This window comes from Bombus flavifrons, chromosome 18 (assembly GCF_040668555.2).
Source record: "Bombus flavifrons isolate JBK064 chromosome 18, iyBomFlav1_principal, whole genome shotgun sequence".
NCBI classification, from domain to species: Eukaryota; Metazoa; Arthropoda; class Insecta; order Hymenoptera; family Apidae; genus Bombus; species Bombus flavifrons.
Window position 1 is genome coordinate 4,943,090 of NC_138459.1, and position 25,308 is coordinate 4,968,397.

At 30.4% G+C, this 25,308-nt stretch overlaps 6 protein-coding genes and 1 long non-coding RNA gene across 10 annotated transcripts; 3 read left to right on the forward strand and 4 right to left on the reverse strand.

Moving 5' to 3' along the window:
* Window positions 1-219: 219 nt before the first annotated feature.
* On the reverse strand, window positions 220-2,119 carry LOC138189007 (alpha- and gamma-adaptin-binding protein p34). The gene is made up of 6 exons (XM_069131153.1): window positions 1,734-2,119; window positions 1,430-1,599; window positions 1,248-1,362; window positions 1,026-1,181; window positions 785-901; window positions 220-722 (listed from the first exon to the last, which is right to left on the reverse strand). Exons 1-6 carry the CDS (start codon window positions 1,795-1,797, stop codon window positions 550-552), a joined length of 795 nt encoding a protein of 264 aa, XP_068987254.1. The 5' UTR covers window positions 1,798-2,119; the 3' UTR covers window positions 220-549.
* A 264-nt stretch (window positions 2,120-2,383) lies between these two features.
* Rpt3 (26S proteasome regulatory subunit Rpt3) lies at window positions 2,384-4,404 on the reverse strand. Its single transcript, XM_069131140.1, has 6 exons — window positions 4,249-4,404; window positions 3,958-4,050; window positions 3,527-3,860; window positions 3,248-3,451; window positions 2,890-3,154; window positions 2,384-2,815 (listed from the first exon to the last, which is right to left on the reverse strand). The coding sequence occupies exons 1-6, from the start codon at window positions 4,279-4,281 to the stop codon at window positions 2,497-2,499; spliced, it is 1,248 nt and encodes a 415-aa protein (XP_068987241.1). The 5' UTR covers window positions 4,282-4,404; the 3' UTR covers window positions 2,384-2,496.
* A 312-nt stretch (window positions 4,405-4,716) lies between these two features.
* On the forward strand, window positions 4,717-7,197 carry Larp7 (La related protein 7). Its single transcript, XM_069131131.1, has 6 exons — window positions 4,717-4,839; window positions 4,905-5,220; window positions 5,299-5,645; window positions 5,714-6,610; window positions 6,703-6,847; window positions 6,908-7,197. Exons 2-6 carry the CDS (start codon window positions 4,971-4,973, stop codon window positions 7,057-7,059), a joined length of 1,791 nt encoding a protein of 596 aa, XP_068987232.1. The 5' UTR covers window positions 4,717-4,839; window positions 4,905-4,970; the 3' UTR covers window positions 7,060-7,197.
* On the reverse strand, window positions 7,167-9,278 carry Gar1 (Gar1 ribonucleoprotein). 3 transcript variants are annotated; one of them, XM_069131157.1, is made up of 5 exons: window positions 9,139-9,278; window positions 8,203-8,921; window positions 7,964-8,094; window positions 7,664-7,904; window positions 7,167-7,585 (listed from the first exon to the last, which is right to left on the reverse strand). In XM_069131157.1, exons 3-5 carry the CDS (start codon window positions 8,074-8,076, stop codon window positions 7,319-7,321), a joined length of 621 nt encoding a protein of 206 aa, XP_068987258.1. In that variant the 5' UTR covers window positions 8,077-8,094; window positions 8,203-8,921; window positions 9,139-9,278; the 3' UTR covers window positions 7,167-7,318. The 3 variants fall into 3 exon arrangements, with proteins under 3 accessions (XP_068987258.1, XP_068987257.1, XP_068987256.1); XM_069131156.1 differs by having other exon boundaries at window positions 9,119-9,247; XM_069131155.1 differs by lacking the exon at window positions 9,139-9,278 and adding an exon at window positions 8,998-9,124.
* A 242-nt stretch (window positions 9,279-9,520) lies between these two features.
* Tango14 (transport and golgi organization 14) lies at window positions 9,521-12,800 on the forward strand. The gene is made up of 4 exons (XM_069131154.1): window positions 9,521-10,010; window positions 11,295-11,414; window positions 11,530-11,779; window positions 11,866-12,800. The coding sequence occupies exons 1-4, from the start codon at window positions 9,716-9,718 to the stop codon at window positions 11,954-11,956; spliced, it is 756 nt and encodes a 251-aa protein (XP_068987255.1). The 5' UTR covers window positions 9,521-9,715; the 3' UTR covers window positions 11,957-12,800.
* A 3,233-nt stretch (window positions 12,801-16,033) lies between these two features.
* Window positions 16,034-23,640, forward strand: LOC138189067 (FMRFamide-related peptides). Of its 2 annotated transcripts, none has more exons than XM_069131220.1 (3): window positions 16,034-17,189; window positions 22,230-22,642; window positions 23,094-23,640. In XM_069131220.1, exons 1-3 carry the CDS (start codon window positions 17,187-17,189, stop codon window positions 23,296-23,298), a joined length of 621 nt encoding a protein of 206 aa, XP_068987321.1. In that variant the 5' UTR covers window positions 16,034-17,186; the 3' UTR covers window positions 23,299-23,640. The 2 variants fall into 2 exon arrangements, with proteins under 2 accessions (XP_068987321.1, XP_068987320.1); XM_069131219.1 differs by lacking the exon at window positions 16,034-17,189 and adding an exon at window positions 19,936-20,077.
* On the reverse strand, window positions 17,812-19,705 carry LOC138189062 (uncharacterized). Its single transcript, XR_011175850.1, has 3 exons — window positions 19,589-19,705; window positions 18,624-19,508; window positions 17,812-18,484 (listed from the first exon to the last, which is right to left on the reverse strand). It is a non-coding gene; the product is annotated as an uncharacterized LOC138189062 (long non-coding RNA).
* Window positions 23,641-25,308: the final 1,668 nt, after the last annotated feature.

Here is a 25,308-nt window from a genome sequence, read left to right on the forward strand (position 1 = left end):
TATTTTTTTAGTTATAATCATAAAAATATAATCTTGTATAAATATCCACAGTTCACTGATATTACGCATATAAAATAAACAAATGTATCAGGTATCTGTACCTCACTCACATTCATTGACGAAAAGAAATACTTGGAATGTCCTCGAATACTTCCCTTGATAATTGGCCAGATACAGTCCAGATCTGTAGCCAGTTAGCGAAACATTACTGTATATATATTTCGATTCGATCGATGATTATTTGAATTAATTTAATTGTATCTATAATACAATTATACAAAGTTTCAATGGAAATATTCATGTGTAAAAGAGAATCTTTTACAAGCAATACTTTTAATCAAATCTTTTGTTTTTATACTTATGTTTATTATAATTTAACATTGTTACGTTACATCTGATTTTTATTTAAACGACTTCAAATATTTCACAATTAACTATTGTAACGACCGTCATGTTCTCTCCTTAAAAATTAATATATCAAAAAGATGTCAAGATAAAGATACGCGTTCCTAATATGAATTTAAGTGCATTATACAATTAATACATATATTAATCTTCCATTTCTGATGGATCACCACCCATCGCTTTCCAAAAAGCAGTAACTAATTGTTCAGCGGCTATTCGTCTTTGATTAGTTGGCAGCAATGCTGCATGTTCTTTCATAGCTCTCAATTGACTAAACAATTCTCCAAAATCTACATTCTCTTCACCCATAATTCCATCTGGAAAAAATAGTATATAGAAGCTGCAAACAAATCTCATAATGAATTATTCTTCAATTTACCTAGCATGTTCTCTACTGGTAATGTTTCTGTAGAATCTTGACTTAATTCGATGTTTTCAAACTGTTCTTCAACTTCATTCATATCAGAATTTTGTTCTCCTACATCCAATGGTTTTCCTGTAAAGTTACAATAAGTTACAAATTTTAAACAATTAGTGAATAAGCATTTCCACTTATGAAGCAATATTTTTTAAATCTAGCCAATTTAGTTTAAGTGTATATATAGGTCTTTATTAGAAACCTTTAAGTATCATGTTTGGCCACATATGAGCATGTAAAGCTTCAATAATCCTCTCAATACCATATTTGTTATTTTCTGAATCAGCTTCTGAAGCATCTACATCCGGTCTATTTAATTCAATTAGCTCAAATCTGTTTTGCAGACACCATTTTATCACTGAAATACACTAATTACATGTCTAATGTTCCTCAAGTTAATATAACAATTGCTATTTGTATATACCTTTATTCCTAATTATGGTGTCTGTTATAAAATTACAAGAAAACAGTAACACCTCAGCTTCTGCCAAAGAAACAATTAAAGATGACCATTTCTTTAAATTCTGATCTGCATCTTCCTAGGAAAATCAGTGCTGAAGATCATTCGTTCTGTTAAAGATTCTGTTTAGAAGTTAAATATCTTACTGCCTGTGGATTATGATGTACAATTAATGCTTCTACATTATCAATTGAAATATCTTCAGAAGGATTTTCTGTAACACATATTAACACTTGTGTTTTGTAATATTTGTTTTGAATATCCCATAAATGATATTCAAAATGATCTTGGTTAGACAATTTTTCTCCACCTATATCTATAAAATAAAATAACATATAAAAATAAAAAATTATTGCAACGAATAATACTCATCCAAACATTTATATAAAAAAAATTAATTTACCAAATTTTTAATATCGAAATTAAAAAGATATTAAAGTTTCAACTTACTCGCTGCAATTTCATTAGCTTTCCCTTTTTCGGTGCTTATTATTAATATTCGTGGTAGATTCATTTCGTAATAAAGCTTTATCGTACTGTTGAAGTTTAATAATCTCAAAATATATCGAAAAATTTAAAAGATATTTTTTAAACTACTAACTACTAACTGGCGGTTAGGTTAGAATTGCGATCTTTACGTTAATTGATATAAAAATGTAATATTAAATAAATAAAATTAATCACTTTCGCTCGATATACAGCGATGTTTTTGTTGTTATATACTTTGGACAATGAATTAATTGAATTATTTTACATATCGATGTTGTATCATGTCATAACATTTCGTGATGGACGATCACAATGACGTTTGTCATCACTTTACCTTTAAAGAAACTAGAATAATTCTGACTTATTTCATATATTTTAGTATTTCGATAAATTTTGATAAAACGAAAGTATAAGTATTTCTTTTAATACATTTTATACATTTAGTAATAATAATCAATATTGAAAAATGATTTGTTTCATAATTTTAAATAGATCAATTACACGCGATAAAATTCCTTACAATACCACTAGTGTTCATATATTTCTAAAGAACTGAAAATTCGTGAACTGAGACAGATAACTAATAATGTGTGTAACTGATAAGACAAAAATTGTATAAACGTATATTGATTATTGGATTTATAGCAATACATAAATTTGCAAATACATATGTGATCATAAAATGTAAATGGCGCATAGTATTACTATTAGGGTTTCTCCCTAATTATTTATAGAATTCGTGTTCAGATTCATCCTTTTTAATATTATTTTTATAGCCCTTCTCGAAATCTTTCGCCAGGACTATATATCGATTCTCACGAACTGCGTGCATTCCTGCTTCTTGGCAAATTGCGTTAATATCTGCACCAGAAATTCTATCTGGTCGTGCTACATAATCTTCAAGATCTACTTCTTCGCTCAGATTCATTTTCGCCGTAATTGTCGAAAAAATCAAACGTTTTTGACGACGATCAGGTAGAGGAAATTCGATTTTTCGATCTAACCTGCCAGGACGCAACAATGCAGGATCTAATGTATCGGCCCTAAAAAGAAGATGGATCATTGTATTTATATGAATTACTTTTTATAAAGATAACAATAAAGATCAAAATCGTACCTATTTGTAGCCATAATAACTTTAACATTAGTAGTTTGATCAAAACCATCCATCTGATTAAGCAGTTCCAAAAGAATACGTTGTACTTCGCGGTCAGCACCAGTTTGTGCATCGAACCTTTTTGTGGCTATAGCATCGATTTCATCAACGAAAATTATAGCTGGCGAATTTTCTTTGGCTAGACGGAAGACATCTCTGACCATCCTTGGTCCTTCACCTAAGTATTTCTGTACGAATTCTGATCCTACTACGCGAATAAATGCAGCTAAAAAATATTAATTGTACTAAGTTAGAAGAAGTTAAGTATACCGTTTATTCAAATGTTCTTAAAATATATAACACTGAAAATGATACATACCAGTAGTATGTCTAGCTACAGCTTTTGCAAGCATAGTTTTACCACATCCAGGGGGACCATACATTAACACACCTCTTGGTGGATCGATTCCAATTTGTTTATACAATTCAAAATGAGTTAAAGGTAGTTCTACTGCTTCTCTAATCTCTTGTTTTTGCATGTCCATGCCTCCAATGTCACTATATTGAATATCAGGTTTTTCATCTATAAAATAAAATAGTACATGAAACACTATTCTTTCTACAATTTTTTAAGTTGTTAACAATAACAATAAAGTACCTGCTTGCAACATTGAAATACTTGAGTCAGCTTCTGGTGGTAGAACATCTACTAAAGCATTGCTATGTTTATGAAGAGCTACACTTGCAGAAGGCTTTAACAGCTCTCTATCAATTGTAGATAAAATCCGTACATAATAATTAGAACCTGTAGTAGAACCTACAATACCAGTGTTTTGGTCTACAGCTTCTAAGAATTGTCCAATAACCAAAGGCACACTTTGTATGCGCTTTACTTCTTCTTGAGCATGTAAATATTCTTTTTTCAAATTACGTTGTTCATCTTTAATATATTCTTCTTGAACCTCGAGAAATTCTAGCATTCTTTGTAGTTTCTATAAATATAAAATTATTATTATGTTCATATATTAATTAAATATATATACATAAGCAAAGAAGTATATAGAGGAATAGAATATCAAATTCTCCTACCTTGTACTTTGTATAAAGATCTTCAACATCTAGTTCATCACCAGCACCAGTATAGTGTCCACTTACAGGTTTGCAATCCATCTCTCCAATATCCTAAAATTTAACAAAAGAAATGTTACTTATGTCACAACAAAAGTACGAGGAATTTTTATTATAAATAACAATACATAACAATTAAGTAGAATAAAAATTGAGGTTACAGTGAATAATTTTAAGTTCAACAATAACTCTTGACCGTTCATTTCTCTGTTTTGTAATTTTGGAAGAAAATCTGAACAGAAATATATATACCTTATCAGGTAGAATAATACCCATTTCATCCATTGTTTTAAATAGAATTTCTTTAATTAATTGCACCCGACATACGAATCAACGAATGACTTGAGGTTCTTGAACAGTTCAGTTCAATGATTATACATATATGTCAGGAGTGGCTACCATTAACTACTTAATCAACTACAGAAAGGAAGTCAAATAAAGACATATGTCTAAAATATTATGAATTTTATTGGTACAGATAATAAAACATTCGTTGAAAATTGTTTTTAAATCGTATATGTTAATCTACTTTTTACAGCAATATATATTTTTGTTTAACTAAATAATTGTAATGTCTGACGATTAAAGTTTTAAAGGTCCCTAAAATGACAAAATAAAATCCCTATAAATTTGTGATTTTTGAACATTTTGGCATCTTTAAAATAATCCTATATAATTCCTCAGATATTCCGACTGCAATTTGCGTGATCTCAGGCTTGGCTTTATGTTTACAAGGTTTCTCAATCGGTAAACGTTTACAATTTGGATTGTATGCGTAACAAATTTCATCGTATACGTATCGTAAGATATTGAATATTCTTAACATTATTCTAGTTTTAAAAGGTGTTTGAGATAAGTACGAAACATTTACTTAAGTTTGAAATTTACATTTCCGTTATTCTTTACAGATACTTGGTAATAGGAGAAATTATACGTAGTTGTTCATCATCAGTTATACAAATTTTTAAATAACAATGGTGATGGAAGAACAACAGTCTGATATGGAGCTAGATTCAGAAAGAGTTCCTGTACCGCAAGTGCAAAAATCAGTGGAAGACTCGCGTATAGAAACAGTTAATAAAGTTACAAGCATTTCTAGAGGGAAACCCAGACTTAGAAAAAAGGCACTGCACGCTGCAATACTAAAACAAATGGAATTTTACTTTAGTGATGCAAATCTAAGTAAAGATAGATTTTTAAGTAATTTAGTTAATGAAGATCCATGTAAGAATTATAATGTTAACATTATGACATTATTAATTGTTATTTGACATTTTAAAATTTTATCTTTGAATATTTCAGATGTGGACCTCAGTGTTTTTCTAAAATTTAATAAAATAAGAGAATTGACTACTGATATAAACAGGATATCTAAAGGTGTACAAGCATCTACAATATTATCGTTATCTGAAGATGGTATGAAAGTACGACGTATAACACCAATAGTACAAAAAGAAAACACTGATGAATGTACAGTTTACGTACAAAATTTACCTCCAGATGCAGATCATGAAACACTAAGTTCAATATTTTCTCAATATGGTCAAGTTGTATATGTTTCTATTCCACGATTTAAAAATAATAAAAAGATAAAAGGATTTGCATTTGTAGAGTTCGATACAATTGAAAGTGCTAAAAACTGTTTAAAGGTAAGAAGAACATATATAACAATGGAAAATTTTTAATTACTTTATACTATTGAATTAATATATTTTAGGCATTTGAAAAAAAAGGCTGTGTTTTACCATCATATACAGCTCCTGATAAACTTTTAAGCATTACTACATTTGATAATCCAGAAAAAAATGTGACATTAGGAAATGAGAAAAGTATCTGTCCTGAAAATACTGCTGCTAATGAAAAATTGGAAGACACTGAAACAGATAAAAGTAATGAGCAGCAGATGCACACGAACATCAATAATACTTCAGAAAATCATGATAATAACAATAAAAAGAAAGCAAAAAAAAGAAAACACTCGGATACAGAATCTGCAGAACCAGGTGAAACAGAAGAGCAAATGGAGAGTGAACTGATAAAAAGTAAAAAGAAAAAGCTAAAAAATCCCAGTGATTTACACAGTGGGGAAATAGAATCAAGTAATGAAAAACAAAGTGATGTTTTTTTGGAAGGTACACAAAGAAAATTAAATAAATGTGAGAGGAATGTGCCTTTAAAGGAAGAACAAGTATCAGATAATTGTGATGAAAATGAACAAATGGTAATTGATGACAGTACTATTCTAAATAATAAAGAACAAGAAAATACAAATGAAAAAAAAAAGAAAAGGAAAAAGCGGAAGAAGCAAAGTAAACTGGAAGATTTTAGTTATAGTATAGGATTACAAGTTATGGCTAAGAAGGACTGGAAATGTCTTAGGAATAAATACTTAGAATTACAGAGAAGTAAGATGAAACAACTCAAACAACATTTAAGAAAAACAAGATGGAGCCAGTGGTCGAATTATGAAAAAAATAAACCTGAAAAGGTAGAAAATGATGAGGACAAAACGACGAAACAAAATAGTATATCTGAATGTCGTTTCTCATTTACATCAGGAGTCATAGTTAAAATTGAAATGGATAAACCATGTACAGATCCAAAAAGTTTAAAGGTATATATATATATGTCGAACATAAACATATAATGCGAGTAAAAAATAAATAAATAAGTATATATAATTTTGATATATTTTAATATTTTCAGATGGAATTAAAAAATAATAGTTCTGTAAAATATATAGATGTTGAAGATGGTTCTTGTTTTGCTTATGTAAGATGTGATACAAGTGAAGCTGCACAAGCATTTATACAAAAGTCTGATGAGGAAAGAAATATGAGAATATTAGAAGGTAAGAGAACGTTGTAAATATTTTAGTAGGAAGTAATTTCATTTATGTCCTATTGTGTAGGTGAAGAGGAAAAAATGTATTGGGATAAAATCTTGCATGACAGAGAAGAAAAATTGAGTAAAAAAGTAAAAATCAAACAGAGAGGAAGGAATAAATTACTAAAAAAGGCAGAAAAAGAACTTGGGAAGCATATCAAATTCGATGAAGTGTAAACTCAGAGTACTCTTTCCTGTCAAATATACTTAACAATTATATATAAAACAGGTGGTTTTATATCATGAACTTATAAAAACAGAAATGATAAATAATATCCAACAGCATTGTTACAAATAAATCATATATTGTTTTCATTATGATTCTTTCAGCTATGTATTTTAAAAATTATCTATATTTAAGTCTCCTTAATGAAATTAAGGAATTTTTATCATTTAATACGTCTTTATATAAAAATCCATCAGCAGTTTTAATTTTCTACCATCTTCCCCTTCCGCGACTTCTGCCAGAGTCATTACGTCCAAATCCTCCTCCTCCACGTCCTTTAAAACCACCGCCACCACCTCCTCTTCCAAAACCTCCACCACGTCCAAATGATGGTCTGCCACCACCTCGCCCACCACCATGTCCTCCACCACCTCTTTTTCCTCCACGTCCACCTCCACCTCCTCTCTTTTGTACAGAACCAGGAGGTTTAGGCAAAAACCTTTGTAAAGGTAACAACTTAGCTGGATCTATGAATAGCTATAATGGAATACAGTAGTAATAATTAATGGAAAACAGTTGTTAAGTTTGATTCATATATATAAAAACAAAATATACCTGTGCATCCTTTTGAAAACTGGATGCCTTTATATTTTCGGATAATTTTATAGACACATAGTAATCTCTAATGTTGCCAAATATTTCATCTATTTTTCCAATTTGTTGTTTGTTTTCCGTATAAATTGGAGCATTAAAGAAGGGTACTTGTTCTATATCTACTTTAGCAACTAAGTCATCTTGAACCGTCCATGTAAAATGTCCTAAAGGAGTCACTTCTTCTGGTGGACCTTGATCATATCTATAATATATGAATCATTATTATATATCTAGTGAGAAAGTATGAAATGTAATAATTACCCTCTTCCACCTCTATCACCACCACGGCCTCCACGGAATCCTCCTCCACCTCTTCCACCACGACCTCCCCCTTTACCAAATCCGCCGCCACCACCGCGACCTCGGAATGACATTTTTTTATTTTATAAATACTGAAAATGATTCATTCTATTGTTAACTTAAAAACACATATAAGGTTATGTACGAAAAATACATAACTTCACAAAAGTAAAAATGTAGAGTAAAACCACGTGTCTAACCTGTAAAAATTACGGTCAATAAAATGATAATATTTCTATCTCTGTGCAATTATACGATATTTTTTATAATTCAAGTTATTAATTGCACAACATATCAGAATTAACTTTGTCACTATATTTATATAACTGTAATTACACTCTGTTATTACAAAACAGCGGCATTTCCTTCCGTGAGCTACAGTTTACACTTATGATCACAGTCTGCGCATGCGCGTTATGAGCATGTAGTGATCTAACACGGCATGTAGTACTTGAATGAAATGATTTAAAAGAGTTTAAGGTATTAATTACATAAATAGAATAATATTGTGGATTATTTTGTTTACAAAATTAACGTAATTTTTATCATATCTTGTATTTTTAAATTCAAGTTTGATATCAATTTTCATTACACTTAACTTTCTTGTATACTATTTTTTTATGTACACTGTATTCTGTTATTTATACCGCCATTTTGTAAATAAGTATTAATAAATACACAATATACATTCAAAATGTTTAGCTTTTTTTTACTATAATATATGTACTTGTAATTTTTTTTTTTTATTTAATATTTCACATTCGCAATTTGTCCAATTTGGACATTTGGTAGAATTTTTTAGCTGTTTGATTATCATGTGGGTGGCTACCCCCAGCGGTGTACCATCTTCGGGTTTGTTGGGTTATATCCTTTATGGTATTTGTAATTTGAAAACAAATACTAATGAATTAAACATAACCTGAAAAATAAGAATAGTTACGACGTAATAACTAACATTTTAATATTTGAATATTTAACATGTCAAATTTTTCTACTCAGTATTTTCGATTTATTACAGATACAGTTCAATAAAGATCAGTTCAGTATCCAACTATCTTTTAGCCGTAATTTTATAACACTCCTTTGAGTACATTAAATCAATACAAATAACATCACCTAAACGACATCAGGCATACATTTTTTCATTCGTTCCTGTGATGATATGACCATTACTACCGTTTATTTAATTTGCAAATATGCTACGCCATCATTTATATTGGAAATTCGTATCATCTAATATCTTAACCTCTTACACATTGTAACTAGCAGTAAAAATGAACTATACGCCATCTTTACTTTTACTTCAAATAGTGCAATTATATGTAGTGCAGTTTAGCTGTCATTTAGATAAGATAGGGAAGGGTTATTACAGATCATTTAAAAATATATCCCATTGTTATAATTCGTTACTTAATGAAAGTATATAAAGTAACTAGGCAACAAAAATGTGCCCATACCCTATGTAACTTGGCGGCCAACATGATATGTTTTAATGCTTCTTGTCGACAGAAGGGTGCGTTTATCATTTGGCGTAAGCAGGTGCACGTGAGGTGACGGTGACCGTCTGCTAGACGGGTCAGTGTCAGTGGCTACGTGCATAATTTTCCTCGTGACCATCCCCGGGTAGTTTTGAAAAATTTTGTTTCAACATTAAAATCACGACCAGTCTTGTGTGATTATGTTACATAGACTAGACGATCATCGGACGTTATAATGTTCACAGTATTTCGCATGTTACTAACACTAATCCACTTTTCATGTGACTTATTTGCCGGGTTTTATAATTGCTGTATGATCGTTCATCGCAAGTGTACCGAAATCTGGTATCGTGAGAACCTAAGGACAGAAACTGAAATGCTGACGCGTGTCGCGAACGAAATGAAAAAGCTACCAAGGCATTTAGTGATCATTTTCGGCGCGAAGGAGGACACTGTTTTTGACTGTATACGAATTATTGGATGGTGTATTACCCTTGGTATACCTTACATCAGTTTCTTTGACATCAGTGGTAATTTTCATTTTTGTTTATTGCTTTACAATGTCATTGTTCCTATCATTATACCTTCTTACTTTTTTAAATAAGAAGATACATGAATCTATATGAATCTCATCTTTTTATGCCAGTCATTCTATCTAAATTCCAAGAGATAAATATTCTGTTGATTATTTTAGATTTGTCAATGTCATATCTGGTTTCAGAAAAATTTAAATGCAAAGAAGATAGAAGCGGAACATGTAATTAAGGTACTCCTTTTTGGTAAAAGAATGTAGAAACAATGGTTCTGTCAACTTAAATTTGGAGTACTTCATGACTTAAATCTTATCTTAAACTTAACTATTATTTAAATTTTTAGTAGAACTAATGTTTTCAGTTAGTTGATCTTATAAAGTTTTTCACGTAACTAATTGAGCATATCTTTGTATTGTTAATATTTCTCTGCATACATATTTATTTCATAGAGTATTTATTCTAACCTCAAAATCGAAACATATCTTGGCATTAACTTAAATTAAAGTTCCCTTCCTAGGATTAATTTTCTTTATTTTCTTTAATTTCGTGTCAGTTCTTTTTGATATGTGGGTTTAGAAAAAATCATAAAACGTTTATTGTAAAATGCTTTATTCTAATGCTAAATGTAGTAATAATGCAACATTTTTGTAAACTTCTATCATGATTTACATATATCCTTAGTTTATTTAAATAATTTTGTACAAACATTATATTTCCATACAAACATTTTTTTTGAAGACATACTACAAAACTTATTATAAGCTGTTGATTATATTATCTACTAGCTAAAGTTCCATTATTAGTCATCTACTAATAGTTTGGACAAAAGTATATTTAAAAATTGTATAATTTTTTAACAAAAATTCAATAATAAAATAATAATAATGCATTAAATGGATTTGATTTTCTAGGATTTTTAGTAGAAATTATACAACAAATATTCAATTGTAACAATGTGAACTTATTTTATACGTTAAAAATGTAATTATTTGAAACTTTAGAACTGAATACAAAGTTTACTTAGTCTTATCTAGTCTCAAGGACAAATCGAGTGTGCGTACGATAGTATATTCGAATTCGATCAATCTTGCTATTACAAAGATACATAATTATATGATATAATATTCAACTATTGCTTTGTTACTAAATCAATAAAAAGAACTTATAAAATGTTTTACAATTAGAAAATTATTAGAAAATGAATTTTATAATTAAATTTCGTTGCTAATTACATCATGTTTATAATTAATAGTATACTTATAATGATTTTTGTTGTTATAGGTTACTTAGTCCGAAATGAGAATTTATTGAAATACGAACTCGCAAAAAGACGGCCTGATTTACTGGATCGTATCAGTTGGAGTAAACCAAATGCAGGATTCACACAAAATGGAATAACCGGTGCGTTTCCTATACAAATAATGTCTTATAATTAATAATATATTGAATAGGATCTAATTCTATAATGCTGCTGAACATGGTAATGTACATATGTATCGTTCTTCCTAATTTATAGACTTCAAATTGAAAACGCGGATATCTTTGTTGTGCGCATCAGATGGAAAAAAAGAAATAGTATCGTTAACAAAAACATTAGCTGAAGCTGTCGTCACAGGGACGATTAAGCCGGAAGAAATAAATATCGATTTACTTAATGAGAAATTAAATTCACGGGGAATTCCGGACCCTGATATGGGACTAATATATGGTCGCCTTTGTTCCACGTACGGTGTCTTGCCATGGCAAACACGAATAACAGAATTCTAGTAAGTTTATTTCGATCATATATAGTTTTCGTATTCTTCAACATTTTTTACATTCAATTTGTGATAATATGTATTTTTTATTTCAGCACGTTACCTTTACACGTTAGTTTATCTGCAAAGGATTTCACGTGTCTGTTAGAAAAATATAGTAAATCCGAACAACGATTCGGAAAATAACTGGAATTGTTCATTTGCGAAAAGTTTTTGTATCCAAAAACAAGAAGAAACAAACAAATGTGAAACAAAAATAGCTTCTAAGGACATTTTTTACAAAGACTGAATTTAAAATAATTTACAGATACTATTTTATAAGTGGTTGCGTGCTAAATAAACTTATAATGGCTACATGTGTGGCACAAGTGTCGTTTCATGAACCGATTTTAACGTTTGCCGATAAGAAGGAATTTAGGTAGCTTAACTTGAAGAGTTTCTCATAAATAAGAAAAGAAGATTCCACAAAATGCTGTAGAAGCGAAACATTTTAATTATGCAAAATAATTGTCCTGCCATAAGTTAATACCATAAAAAATGGAGAGGAACATAAGGAATGTGATATTTTGTTTTTCTCCTCAATTAATTAAAGATTTCGGTTTATTTAATTTTAATATACTATATCAATAGTGTGCTAATGCTAAGTAAAATATGATTTTAAAAAATACAAAGAGGAGTGATAAGTAGATTATTAAAAAGTGATAACATTTTAAAGAGGAAAGTATATTGATTTAAACCCAAGTACAAATAAATTTAGGTAGTTAAGGTAAAATTTTAGTACATCACATTGATCAATTTTTTAAAGTTTAACTAATATATCACTCTTCTTTTAACTTTATATTTTCTAAACAAAAACCAGGAGCACTCACGCTTTATGAATAAACATATTATGAAATTAAAATCTTGGCAGCTGTTGCATTTTATTTATTAAGACGGTAACATTCCACATATACATATATAATTGTTTATTTCTAAAATGGCCATGCACACAAATATTTTGATATTAAAATGATGACAAGATTTTTACTTTTGTCTGTGGTATTTGTCTCGTAAAAATCGCCTATTGTGGAATCAAATTCCTAAAATATAAAGATAATTCGTTTTTGCATAAGCCTTGTATTACTTATTTAACAATCCTTTCTATAACTTAATGGTTTTAGAAACTTTAATCGAATCATATGTGATTATAATCAGGTCATTTCTATCATTTAGGTACTCTTAAGTGAGCATTATTGCTTGTTTGTTATTATTTGCTTGTAAATTAAGAACATAAGATCAACAACCGTGTAAATTCTATATGTATATTCTACTAAATAATCAATTTTCTGTTAGTTTTGATCATTCAATTGTTAACTTCTCTTTCATAGTTACTTCTCTAAATATTACATATTATATCTATGATAAGATCGTTTTTAAAGAACACTAATAATATTAGGGTCAGAAATGGTATTCATCAATTTGCTTCTATATTAAACATATCATTAGAGATTTAGCAACTATCCGACTAACCGATTAACCGGTTCTCAAGAAGCTGACGTCTTTGTCGATGATTTTCAAAAGCCTTTACAAAACGCGTCAAATTTATGATTGTTTAATATTACAAACTCGAAAATAAATTTTTTAACGTTGTTATATTTATTGAAGTCCTTGTTCTGATAAAATTAAGATATGATTACCAAAGTTTATAGTTTATTAATAGGTACTTATAGTATATTAATTGGTGTTTATTTAGTTTATTTTATACTAATTTATTACTAATTAAATACTAATTATTATTTTTAATTTTTTATATAACAATTATGTTACATACAAATATATACATATAAGTAAGTATACTATATTACTACACATTAAAAAATATTAAAATCATACTAAAGACAGTAAAGGAAAAACATTGTACTTCTATTTGTATATCTTATCAAGTTATTAATAATACTAAAAATTTAAGGCTGATCAATTGGCTTTTTTGCCGACTAGTTGTTGACTTCAAAAGTGGCCAGATAATCGGCTTAACTAGTCGTTCACTAGTCGGTACATTTCTACCAACTCATAGTTTACATTGGAAAACGAAAATAAAAATCAAATTAGTCGAATTACGTCCAAACGTAACTTTCTAACTTAACCTAACTTTCTAACTTAAAAGATTAAAATGACCAATTAAATAGTAAGTATCTAAACCATTTCTTTAATTGATCTGTATCGTTCACCATCGATGTCATCCAAATATAAAATTCTCAGCAGAATGTCTATGATACCTTCCACTGGTACGTAGGCTTAACATCGGATTATATACTTTTAAAGATGTCAGTCCGGCTTTTTCGTCCACACAGCAAGTATGTATATACAATGGTTGTTGGCGAGCAGGGAAACAACCATTTTTCAAGATAAACTGCGCTATATTGTACTTATATACGCTGTACATCTACGTGGGAGAGAAAGGAGAGGAGGGAGAGGAAGGAAGAGGAAGAGGACATAAGAAAGAACGACAGGAATAAAAGCCAGCTAACTTTTCTGGAGACGCAATCACGTCTTCAAGAATTGCGTCTGAATACTTTAAAATTTATCCTCAAATCAGATTGGGGAATACTTGCGCACTACCGGAAGTTCCGATGTTGTTATGCTTATGTCCTTAAAAAGTTAAAGCAGAAATCACTAATTCGATAATCCGTAAAGTTTATAATCCGTAAACTTCGTTCAATATCAACTGTTATTAATATAATTTGTAAGAATTCGATTTGTTTTCCAAATAGGTCGTTATTTTTCTTCTACACCTTTTTCCTACTCTATGGAATTTGTGCGTACTCGTTTATTAGGTTCATTTTATCCGGAAGTAGATAAAGAAGAATTGATCTCGTAGAAGTTACACACATTTTGACGCACGCATAAGGCATATTGTTAGATTTATCTTTTTGTTTCAATGTTTTAATTCGAATTTAAAAGATACTTAGTAATTGTTTTAACAAAATTAAATATAGGTTAAATTGGAAAGATGACGAATGAATTTTTATTGTTATAGATTTATTGCACTCAAGTTAAATGCCCCTTCGTTATGTTTCCCCACTCCCGCGACTAGTAGAAGACGATTCAAAACATTTAAGAAATACATATATCAAACAAGAAGGAAACATTCGCACCTGTGTCGCGATTGTTGTGTCATGATGGAAAACAAGTGACCTAGATTCGCCCCGAGAAAACAAGTGCCTCTACCTGTTGCACTTCATCCCCGATGCATGAAAACCTTCATCGACTAAAGAAATATGTAGAAATATTTCTGTAGAAATATTCTGTAGAAATATTTCGCCTTTTATAATATTTCTTCCATGAAATTTTTTTATATCTTTCTCGTCTACTTGAAAATTATAATAAAGCATTTAAGAATATTAGAATTGGTGTTAGTATTGGAAAAGAATAAAAGGAAGAAAATGCTTTTTCGTAAAAAGAATAGGAATGACAAAAATTAATAATTAATATTCCTTGCAATTTTACTAATTTTGACTTTCATCGCTTTTTATCGACAAAAATAATTCTCAGAATCATTTTTAGGTCGAGAAATCGGTAAAAAAAAAGAAATATTTAAAAATGAAAAATCGATCTAAATCAACAGGAAGTAAAATCAAAGCGTGTTTAGGAGAAGGAATCCTTCTTTTTAGGTGCTACACTAAAATGTCACGGAAGTGATAGTAATCGTTGGAAAGGGTAGCACGAATGAAAAACAAATACAAAACAAACGATGAAAAATAAATACGTGAATATTCACTTAAATCTTTATGCAAACTTCCAGTAGCTTTTTGTATAACCATTTATTATAGAAGCACAAATCCCGAATATGAAATATTCTTCTATCCAAACTGAATATGGAATGAATAAAAAACAATTATATAAATTATTACAATATTTCAATAACATAGAAATTCCCGTGGAGTATAAATATTTATTCAAATTTCCGATATTTCTCCAAAGATCCATCCACCAAACAGAGCGAATGAAATTAAATATCACATAAACGGGAAACAATTCTAGAAGAAAATATTAGACATAAATTACAACTGTTCACCTTTAAATTAAACACAAATATTTACTCAAATATTCAAAAATTAACCTTTACCAAACAGAGTATGTATGTAATATATATGTATTATAATGTCTATGTATATTTTCAGATTTTTTTCAAATTTTACAATCAAAATAGTCACGTCTCATTATAGTGCTATTGTATAACCAGGGTTGAATTTACTTTCACGCTAATGATACTATAAGCGTGGGGCCAGGGACCCCATGGGGCTGCAAAAATACTTATCAACAAAATTAGTGAACAATTATCAGAATTACAGAAAATACGTCTGTTAGTATATGCAAAGACTGGGATACAAATTTTAACTTTGCTAAAATGACGTCTGTTAAATCAAAACGTTATTGAATCCTTCAACGAGTCTTGCTTATCATGGCAGTTTTAAAAACACTTTTGTCCATTGCATCGTGCGTATTCTAATTAATAGTAATGTATATACAATAGTAATAGTAATAATCTAAGTGAATTGTGACAGATTAACCAAAGAATCTTTAAATATTAATTTCCTATTGGTTTAACAAGCATCGACCTAGTCAGGTTAAACTTTTTTAAATTTGATTTACTTGTAGGGGCCCCAAAATGACTATTAGCTTCAAATCCCCAGAGGTTTAAATCTGCTACTGTATACGACTCAGACAAATCATTCCTATTCCACTAAACCTCTCGAATAGGAAACTTTAAACCCTTTGTACTATTATATGGAGCGATAGTCAGAACAGTCGTGCAACCATGGAGAGAAACAGTTACAGATCGATCAGTGTAATCCATCTCAACATTCTTACTTGGCCAAATCACTCAGATAGAAAATCTGAGACTATTATATGGAAAAATCGTGAAAATAATCGTGCCAGCGTGAAAAGAAGCAGTTACTGATAGATCAATCCGTGTTCCATCTCAGAAGTCTTGGTACAGGGATCATCGATTCTGCTCGGTGATGATTATTATTTGCCAAGACTCATAAATAATAAAGGAGATAGCCGGTGGTGTAATTGAATCAAAATAATGTAGAGGTATCGTGTTATACGCCTCGGGCAATCATAACTCAGGCTATCTCGTCTGTGTGTCGGCCCATGTCGGCCCGAGGTGACTACGGGGGATGCGCCGAGGGTGCCTCTATATAAAGGGTGTCATCTCTAACCCCGGGCACTCATTCCACCGCAGCAACAGGCCGCAAACGTCGCGTATTCCTTCTGCGAACGCGATAGTTTCCTTTCTATTTCCCTACCTTTCTTCTTCTTCATTTTGTGCAACAAATTCACCGGGATCCACCCACCAAGGGGAGGAACTTGACACATTCGGAGACCATCGAGAAAGATTTTCGATAGTCATAACAACTACACTTGCGACATGGTGAGTGATTCAATCTTCTTGTGAATTTTTGGTGCACCGGTGGATCTCTCTGTTTGGACCTCTTTCTTGCTATTATACTTTCTCTTGACTTTTCATTTGTTTATGTTCCTTCTTTTTGGAATAGGTTTAGATTAGGTAAAAGGTGCTTTGTGTATTGAAATCATGGTGAAAATGTTACTGATTTTCAGATTTTGCATTCTTATGTAATTTGAAGTTTTCTTTTTTTAATAGAATGTATTAATTTTTTGTGTTGTTGTGACTGTTTTGTGTCAAAGGAAATGGTACCACAATTAAAGGCATACTTTGATCTTGATTTTTTAAACAATTTTAGATAGTTTTGCCTCAGAAGACGTGTTATTGTTAGTAAGTGAAGTCTGTTGTCAATTGAAGGTAATTCTGTTAAAAATTGTTTGCATTGTCTTGTGAATTGATAATAGTTTTGATAATAAATGAGACGAAAGTTTCACTATTACTACTTACACTCGATCCCCATGAATTCTTATTGCGTTTGTGGCAAATATGTAACAATTGTCGACGCGGTAACCACAGATTAGCAAAGAACAATGACAAAACAATGGAAGCGATATTAAAAGCGTTCAAGTATCTTCTATTCTGTCCTTGATATAATATTACTTCGTTTTTAATTATTCTACAGCTTCCACTGTTGTTTTTCTGTTTCCATGTAATTCAATCAAAACAGCAGTTAATTTGAGTACTAATCGATCTTCTTCCATTGAATTGACTAATTAGATTAATTTTAAGTATTTTACAAATTATGAATGTTTGCAGTTATGGACAAATAGTTACACTTTCTTGTAGACCATTGCAAATGAAACTATAAAAAAGTTTAAAAGTTACATGCAGCTTAACTTTTTTTTTCAATTTGGAATATTAAATAGATGCAAATATGATGTTTTGAAATGAACTTTATAATTTATATATTTCTATTAATGGAATGGAAAGAACATATAATTACAGTAACTAGTTTCAAATTTCTTTTGAACTTGTTTTGAAAAAGCTTACTTTCTTCTATAGAATTGAAAATTATTTTAATTCATTTACAAAACAACATATAGTTATATTAAAGAAGATGAAGGTAACTTTGAAACGTTTAAAAAGTCTCCACTCCTGAAACAGGCACTCGTACCGCGTAATGTACCATTTGAAATCATTTAAGCTCGACCGTATGTGTAAATCCGAATGAAGTCCGAATTACACTAGAACTTTATTTCCATGGACAAATCGCAGATAGTGAAGAAAATTAATGAATTTTAGCCGCATAAACAGTTAGTTCCCTGAAAAGTTTAAATAAATAAGATAAACAAGAGTTCATTGATTATTTACATAATTATATTATGAATCTTCTTCGATTACCTATGATATCATCTCATTAATTAATGACGGAAGCAAAATGGAACAATGATAGGAACTTACTAATTTTCTCTATCTACAATTTTTCATCCAAATAATAATAGATTATATTCAGGCAAGAGGATTTAACTATTAACCAACATTTCATTCCAATAAATGTGGTTCAAGAAAATGAGAATCTATTGTAATTCATTTCAAACATTTGATAATTCCGCCCACGTACTGTACACATGAAATGATAATAATATAATAATTTATTTTCCACGCATTGCATATTTTAGTATTTTCTGTTTCTTCTGCTTTGCGTTTTTATTACTTTTACACAATATCCATTTTTTATCTCAACAGTAACATCGAAAGTAGCAGAATTGTTCTTGTAGAAATTAGTATTTTGTTACACATATAGCTCATCAGATTATTTCCGGTCAAGTAACTCAGCAGTTAATAAATTAACTCTAAATGTTCTCTATGTAGAATCACTTTGATTTTCGTTGAATGTATCTATATTTAATACTTACAATTAGTTGCATAAAGCTAATTTGTAGGATTTCATTCCATAAATAATTAATTATATTTTTATTATATTTTATTATATTTACTAAAGTTTAGTACTCCTTTCGCCTTTTGGACGAAGCAAATTCTTCCGTATATTTTTCTGACAGAAAAGAATATTATGAATAAAATATTGATTTATTTAAGGATGTCATTATTTCTTTTGAAATTTTAATATACTCCAAACATAGCGAAAGGATTGTAATGTATTAAAATACATATCTCTCCTCCCCTGAAACCAGATCCATTCATTAACCATGATGCTAGTGAACAAATGTATGCTGTTACATTTCTCCTTCTATATATATAATTACGTTTAATCGAATTATAATCAAGTAATTACACGCTCGCTTCACGAACCAAAACCTCTTTAACTTTCCGTTGCGCAGCTCACTGCTACGGAAAAATTTCATATTATTTCAATTAGACACGATTTTCAAGCCAATTTGTTGACAATAAGGAGTAGATCTCGTTACCTTTTTCTGACACGTATCATAAGTCATCGATATCATTATACATATATTTTATTATAAAATTCCCTTCGTCAAACAAATCCCTTAAAAGCAAAGAGAAATGAGATATATATATATATATATATATTTATATATATGTAATGATTATATATATGTATATATGATTTTGTATATGTAATGAATATGTGTATATGATTTTATAAATATATATATACATATATTTAATATTATATAATATATATATAATTCAACTGATAAATATTAAATTAATAAAAGAAATGTATTATAGTACGTGCAGACAGCATACAGGTTAGAGAGTCGTTCATCGCCATTCGCTGAGTTAAATCGCATTTCTCCTTCCGTTATTTTCGATAGCTCTGACAAGATATTTTCTTTGCCAGTGACATATATTTAAAATTCCTCATGGTTACACCCATCTTGTTTCGCCACTTTTCTTACGACTTGCTCGTACAAATTGCTATCAAAAGAGCGGTAGGTGTATCGAGGACGATGGATAACATAATTTGCGAAGTCGATCTTCTTCCGTAGCGGACAACGAATACGATATCAGACGGAGAACGAATTTTAATTTCACATTCATCCAACTTCTTCGTTTTATTCTTTACCCTTCTTTGACGGCATTCTGATAGTTTTTGAGGGAATGCTTTTGAAATTTATAAAGTAACAGTGATCATCATTGCTGGAGTCAAAGTTAAGGAGACTGGAAGAAATTTATGAATAATTCTCTGATTGTGGAACAACCTAACCTCAATCCATGATGGAGATGAAGTTTGGAATATTTCTCCAGTGGTGTTATTTAACGATGATTTTATTTTATCGTGTTTCGAGAAGCTTTTCATTTCTATCGACTTATACGTTTATATGACGGACTGAAAACATAGTGGCGTAATCACGATATTGAAAATTTGCATTCAAACGCACAATCACTTCTACGATGACCAATTTTTTCTTATCTTCACAAACGTAATCAGGAGAAAGAAATTTCTTACAATTTCAGTCTTGATCAAAAAATCATTCTTATTCTCCCTTTCTTTTCCTTTGTTCTCCCACGAATCTTACTTTCGAATCACCATTGTAATTTTTCGGATCTTCATATTCTTTTCCTTTGTTGCCTGTGTAAACATTGCTCATTCGTCGTTAAAGAAGCCTTGAAGCTTTGGGCCAGGCCAAACGAAGAATAATAACATTGATAATGATCCAGGAGAGCATCGATATTATTCTTGGTCTTGGTTTATGTCGGTTATTCCTCTGGTTATTCTTCCTCGTAAATCCGTACGTTTTTAGTAGAAAACGTAGGCGACGTGGTCATTATGAAGGGCGACCGTGTACAGGGTTAATTAAAGTAACGTAAGACGTCGTATTAATCTGGCTCGGTATACCGCGTTATTACTAAACATCCTGTTAAGACATCTAATAACAAGCCGATATTATTTATCACCGGCTTCCGACGCGGTCACCAACGACGCATCTCAAATAATCTGGACGAATCTGTAACAGAATCTTTCGAAAAATTCTCCATTATCTCGTGATAATTGTGCCATGTGGTATTTCGTAGGCTGAAAATCGTAGCAGTGGAAGTTAAGATTTTGAGAATTTAGACTTACTATGTACTAACATTACTGTACAAAAGTATCCGGATACTTACTTATTTTTGAAAATATGCATTTTAATTATAAAATTATGGATAAGTTCTGGAGTACAATGAGATATGTGATCGAAATACTGTGACTCGGTTATATTGGTTTCCAAAATTAGATATATTATAATAAAGCTGGTGTTTGTAATTGTTAAATAACCCTAACCTAACCCGAACTTAACCGTAAATCTTGTAGAATATATATTTCGTTAGTTGACAAACTTTTTATCTTTACCTTTCCTTTCTATTGAAATCTAATTAACGAAATTATATATTTTATCTGCAAATTCCAGTTTTACATTAAAAAAAAAAATACGATTGATATTTCTGTTCATTCCTATTTTCCTACATTCCGATATTTTAATAATTCTATGGAAAGTCGTTTGTGCAATTTTTAAGAGCTTTTAAGAGCTTCTTAAGAACTTTTAAACAATCATTATGTTCAGGAGAGTGCACACGCGAATAAAACGGAAAGAAATACATGGAAAAGGAAATGTATGAAATTATACACGAAACATCGTTACGCGGCGATTCTTTGGATCTTCATAACTACTCCTTATTGTGTGTCCTGTTCAATGGGGATTTCAGCGTTCTTGAATGTTATACAAATGATGTTATCGTTCGTCCATCTTGTTACGTAAAATAAATGATCAGTTCTTTCTATAAATATTCCTATGTATTCTCTATGTTACACTTTATTTTATCTTTTTTGTATGACTTTTTTCTCACCTTTGTAAAATCTTTTTCATTGCTATTATTATTAATATACGTATTTATAAATATCTGTGAATTCATAACATTGTATATTATTTTCTGTATTTTACTAAATACTTTTTGAGAAACAGTGCTCTCGGAGATAACTTAAAAGTTCAGATTTAGATCTTTTATTGGTGTACTTGAGAGTTCACCAGCAAATTATTAGCAAATTTTCATTTCATCGATCTTTCATACGTAATTAATGCCCAAAGGATTTTAATATTCTTTCAGAAGAACTCGTTAACATCGTTGTATGTGCTGTCCTTCATCTGCAACTGGGCGCTGGTTTCTTCCTCCATATTAACCCCTATGAAGGCCGATGGAAGTTTGAGGATCTTCAAGGATGGGCCCAATGACTTCGAATACGTGCTGAAGAGGCATGACGTCGATAGAAGCTCGGAAGATCCTGATTCAAAAGAACGACGAAGCAGCATGGGGTCCTCTTTCATTAGATACGGTCGCAGCGATCTGGACGGAAACATAGAGAGAATTTCCAACAGCGATGGCGATGGTAGCTCGAAGGTGAACAGGTATCCTCGTTGGAAGTCACCAGATATCATCATTAGGTTTGGCCGATCGGGCTTCAAGAACCTGAACGATGACACACATTACAGACACGGAAGAAATAACTTGAATTTTCTCAGGTAAGTGAAAGTGAATTAGATTTTCGAAGATTTTATTTAAATTAAAAGTTTGTCAAATATCTATCGAAGTAAAGGAAATTACTGCTGATGCCTGTTAATTGTTAATTAGTAACGAAGGTTAACTGTCTGGACTTCAAAGTGTCTTCTGAAATCAAGTTCTGAAGCTTCTCTTGAGAAAACCGGTTACATTTAATTTCGTTCCTTTGGCCACAATTCATCGGTTGGTCCATTGATCCACACAGTTATGTGCTTTAATTAGATCTAGAAATAGTACTAGTAGTAGTATTTTCATATGACTACAAAAATTTGGTACAATGAAAATGAAATGAAAACCTACTAAAAAAAAAGTTTTTTTGGAAAATAAGAATGTGTGCTAATACTTTTTGTAGTCACTGTACCTGATAATAATAATGTTCATAACGTTCTTCGTAATATTCATTTTCCATACTAGATACGGCCGGAACGTGCAAGTTTATCCTCTAGAAATCGACATGACTGCGATGTGCTCCCATCTACTATCAAATGACGAAATTAACGATCTTCATCCGTACGAGGCGAGATTGCTTCGTCTGTGTAACATTTTGAACAACAGCGATATAGAACATAGAAACAGTCCGGACTTCTTAGAAGACCGGCTCGGTTCCAAACACAATTAAATATGCTCTTGTAATCGATCCATCGCGCCTATTCATCGGAATTCGTGCCAAGACCCGCCGTCAACAGCTCACTTTCGGGACACTGCACCGCAATCGATCCCGAAATTCCGATGGACAACGTTGTTATCGGCCGATCCATACTCAGTTATGACTTGACGAAGACCTGTTACACTTTTCTTCGAGCTTTTAGCCTTGCAAATGGTTGATGCTTTCGTCTTGGTCTTTCAGGTAAAACTGCGCTTAATAGTATTAGACAATTACAAATACATCAGCAACGAATTCTACATCATATTATTCGTTTGTTAGAAAACAATTTATGGATATTTATTTCTCATATTAAAACATTTTTCTTCAGACATCAAGTGACATAATGGTCAGAAACAAAAATGGATTTATCATATTTTTCTCATGTGATTGCCAAATTGAATTCATTATGAACTGAGACAGATTGAATCGAATCGAAACTTTTCAATTTTTCTCATGGATCGATTTTAGAATTTTTACTACGCTATTTGGTTTTCACGGAGATATTTCAGTAAGTTCCTTGAATTTTGTAAAGATTCGAGAAGATTTGTGGATCGTTGTGCGATCATATGTAAATAATGCTGTTTGATATTATTTTTGTTAACGCATTATTACATTTTTTAATGGCCATAATATGGCCCCTTTTGCATAATTTATTAATTAGTAATAGTGAACTGACGAATGACAAGTTGTGAGTTATAGATTTCTTCTTTGTAAATGTACAATTTTACATTAAGTAGATTAATCGAATGATTTATATGTTATTTGTTATATATGTTTTTTATATAAATTCATTTGTAAAATTCCATTTGCTTTGTTATCAAACTTGGCGCAGTTATGTAAGAAAGTCAATTGCTAACCTGTATTGATAATCTGTAACTTACGAATTATAAAATTTCATTAATAATATTATAGTTCAATTGCGCACAAGAGATTTCAGATAGATGAATTATCAATAATTCTAAAAAAAGAAGAACTGTTTGTATTCACTTGAATCAATAATATTTAATTATAAATGATACGAAACATGATACATGGAAGCAGTGATTATTACAAGTAATAATTTTATAATTCATTTTTAATGAATAAATTTTGCCGCCTAAAGAGATAAGCGTGATTATAAACGGAAGATAAACACAGCTATATGAATCACTATAGTAGAAACTTGGTGTATCAATTTATGCGATAATCTATAACAATCTACCTCACTAATTACTTTTCACAAATTAATTTCTATTTTATCAGTAGTAAAAAAATACTTTCCTACGATCTTTTCAAAATTTTATGCTGTCGCTAATTAGTCTAATTATTGATTTATGCCTTCGTAGATAATTTTAAAACCGTAAATGATTTCTGTTCATAAAGATCTATTTGTTCGATTAACAAAAAGGCCGACCAATAACGTTGTACCATAACGTTCCTTCTGGGTACTTTAATGTACATCCACCTGCGTATTCAGTGTAAATAAAGAAAATTTCATTGGCTTCGTATACGTGAATCGAGTGTCCACGAGATTAGTCCAAAGAGAAAAGAGATGAAATAAAACTTGAACGTTTCTGCGTTGCAACAATCGTCTTCATTGTCTATAACAAAACTAAATCGTCATTCCATTGTTAGATTGTCGAGTACCTGAAAAAATTTTGGCTAAGTCCTAACAACCTAGCAACAGAGATAATGATTTATTTTAAAATAATATATTAGTTTCTTGCACAGAGTAAAGTGCAACAAACCGAATTTTTTTAATATACTTAAATTTAATTTTCTAAAATTATTTCAAATTGATCAAAATTATTATTTATAAATTTTCGAAAAACCAATCGACTTTACTTATTGCTAGCAAATTTTTCATTTATTTTTTCAACATAAATACATAAAAAAAACGCATTATCTATGGGATGACCTAATAATATTTTCAAATTAATTTTGTATTTGAGATGAAATGAAAAGTTGCCAAATTGAAATAGAGAATTCTTATCTTATGAAACT

Excerpts from the sequence above, each read along its gene's own strand:
- LOC138189007 (XM_069131153.1), bottom strand. The coding sequence starts at position 1,797 with ATGAATCTACCACGAATATTAATAATAAGCACCGAAAAAGGGAAAGCT. Across the intron at positions 1,600-1,733 it reads AGCTAATGAAATTGCAGCGA|ATATAGGTGGAGAAAAATTG; the intron begins GTAAGTTGAAAC and ends TTTATTTTATAG. Across the intron at positions 902-1,025 it reads GCCAAACATGATACTTAAAG|GAAAACCATTGGATGTAGGA; the intron begins GTTTCTAATAAA and ends GTAACTTTACAG.
- Rpt3 (XM_069131140.1), bottom strand. The coding sequence starts at position 4,281 with ATGGATGAAATGGGTATTATTCTACCTGATAAG. Across the intron at positions 4,051-4,248 it reads GTATTATTCTACCTGATAAG|GATATTGGAGAGATGGATTG; the intron begins GTATATATATTT and ends GTTAAATTTTAG. Across the intron at positions 3,155-3,247 it reads TGTAGCTAGACATACTACTG|CTGCATTTATTCGCGTAGTA; the intron begins GTATGTATCATT and ends AATATTTTTTAG.
- Larp7 (XM_069131131.1), top strand. The coding sequence starts at position 4,971 with ATGGTGATGGAAGAACAACAGTCTGATATGGAGCTAGATTCAGAAAGA. Across the intron at positions 5,646-5,713 it reads GTGCTAAAAACTGTTTAAAG|GCATTTGAAAAAAAAGGCTG; the intron begins GTAAGAAGAACA and ends AATATATTTTAG. Across the intron at positions 6,611-6,702 it reads CAGATCCAAAAAGTTTAAAG|ATGGAATTAAAAAATAATAG; the intron begins GTATATATATAT and ends TAATATTTTCAG.
- Gar1 (XM_069131157.1), bottom strand. The coding sequence starts at position 8,076 with ATGTCATTCCGAGGTCGCGGTGGTGGCGGCGGATTTGGTAAAGGGGGA. Across the intron at positions 7,905-7,963 it reads GGTGATAGAGGTGGAAGAGG|ATATGATCAAGGTCCACCAG; the intron begins GTAATTATTACA and ends CATATATTATAG. Across the intron at positions 7,586-7,663 it reads GTTTTCAAAAGGATGCACAG|CTATTCATAGATCCAGCTAA; the intron begins GTATATTTTGTT and ends ATTCCATTATAG.
- Tango14 (XM_069131154.1), top strand. The coding sequence starts at position 9,716 with ATGTTCACAGTATTTCGCATGTTACTAACACTAATCCACTTTTCATGT. Across the intron at positions 10,011-11,294 it reads CAGTTTCTTTGACATCAGTG|GTTACTTAGTCCGAAATGAG; the intron begins GTAATTTTCATT and ends TTGTTGTTATAG. Across the intron at positions 11,415-11,529 it reads CACACAAAATGGAATAACCG|ACTTCAAATTGAAAACGCGG; the intron begins GTGCGTTTCCTA and ends CCTAATTTATAG.
- LOC138189067 (XM_069131219.1), top strand. The coding sequence starts at position 20,009 with ATGGTTACACCCATCTTGTTTCGCCACTTTTCTTACGACTTGCTCGTA. Across the intron at positions 20,078-22,229 it reads AAATTGCTATCAAAAGAGCG|AAGAACTCGTTAACATCGTT; the intron begins GTAGGTGTATCG and ends ATATTCTTTCAG. Across the intron at positions 22,643-23,093 it reads AATAACTTGAATTTTCTCAG|ATACGGCCGGAACGTGCAAG; the intron begins GTAAGTGAAAGT and ends TTTCCATACTAG.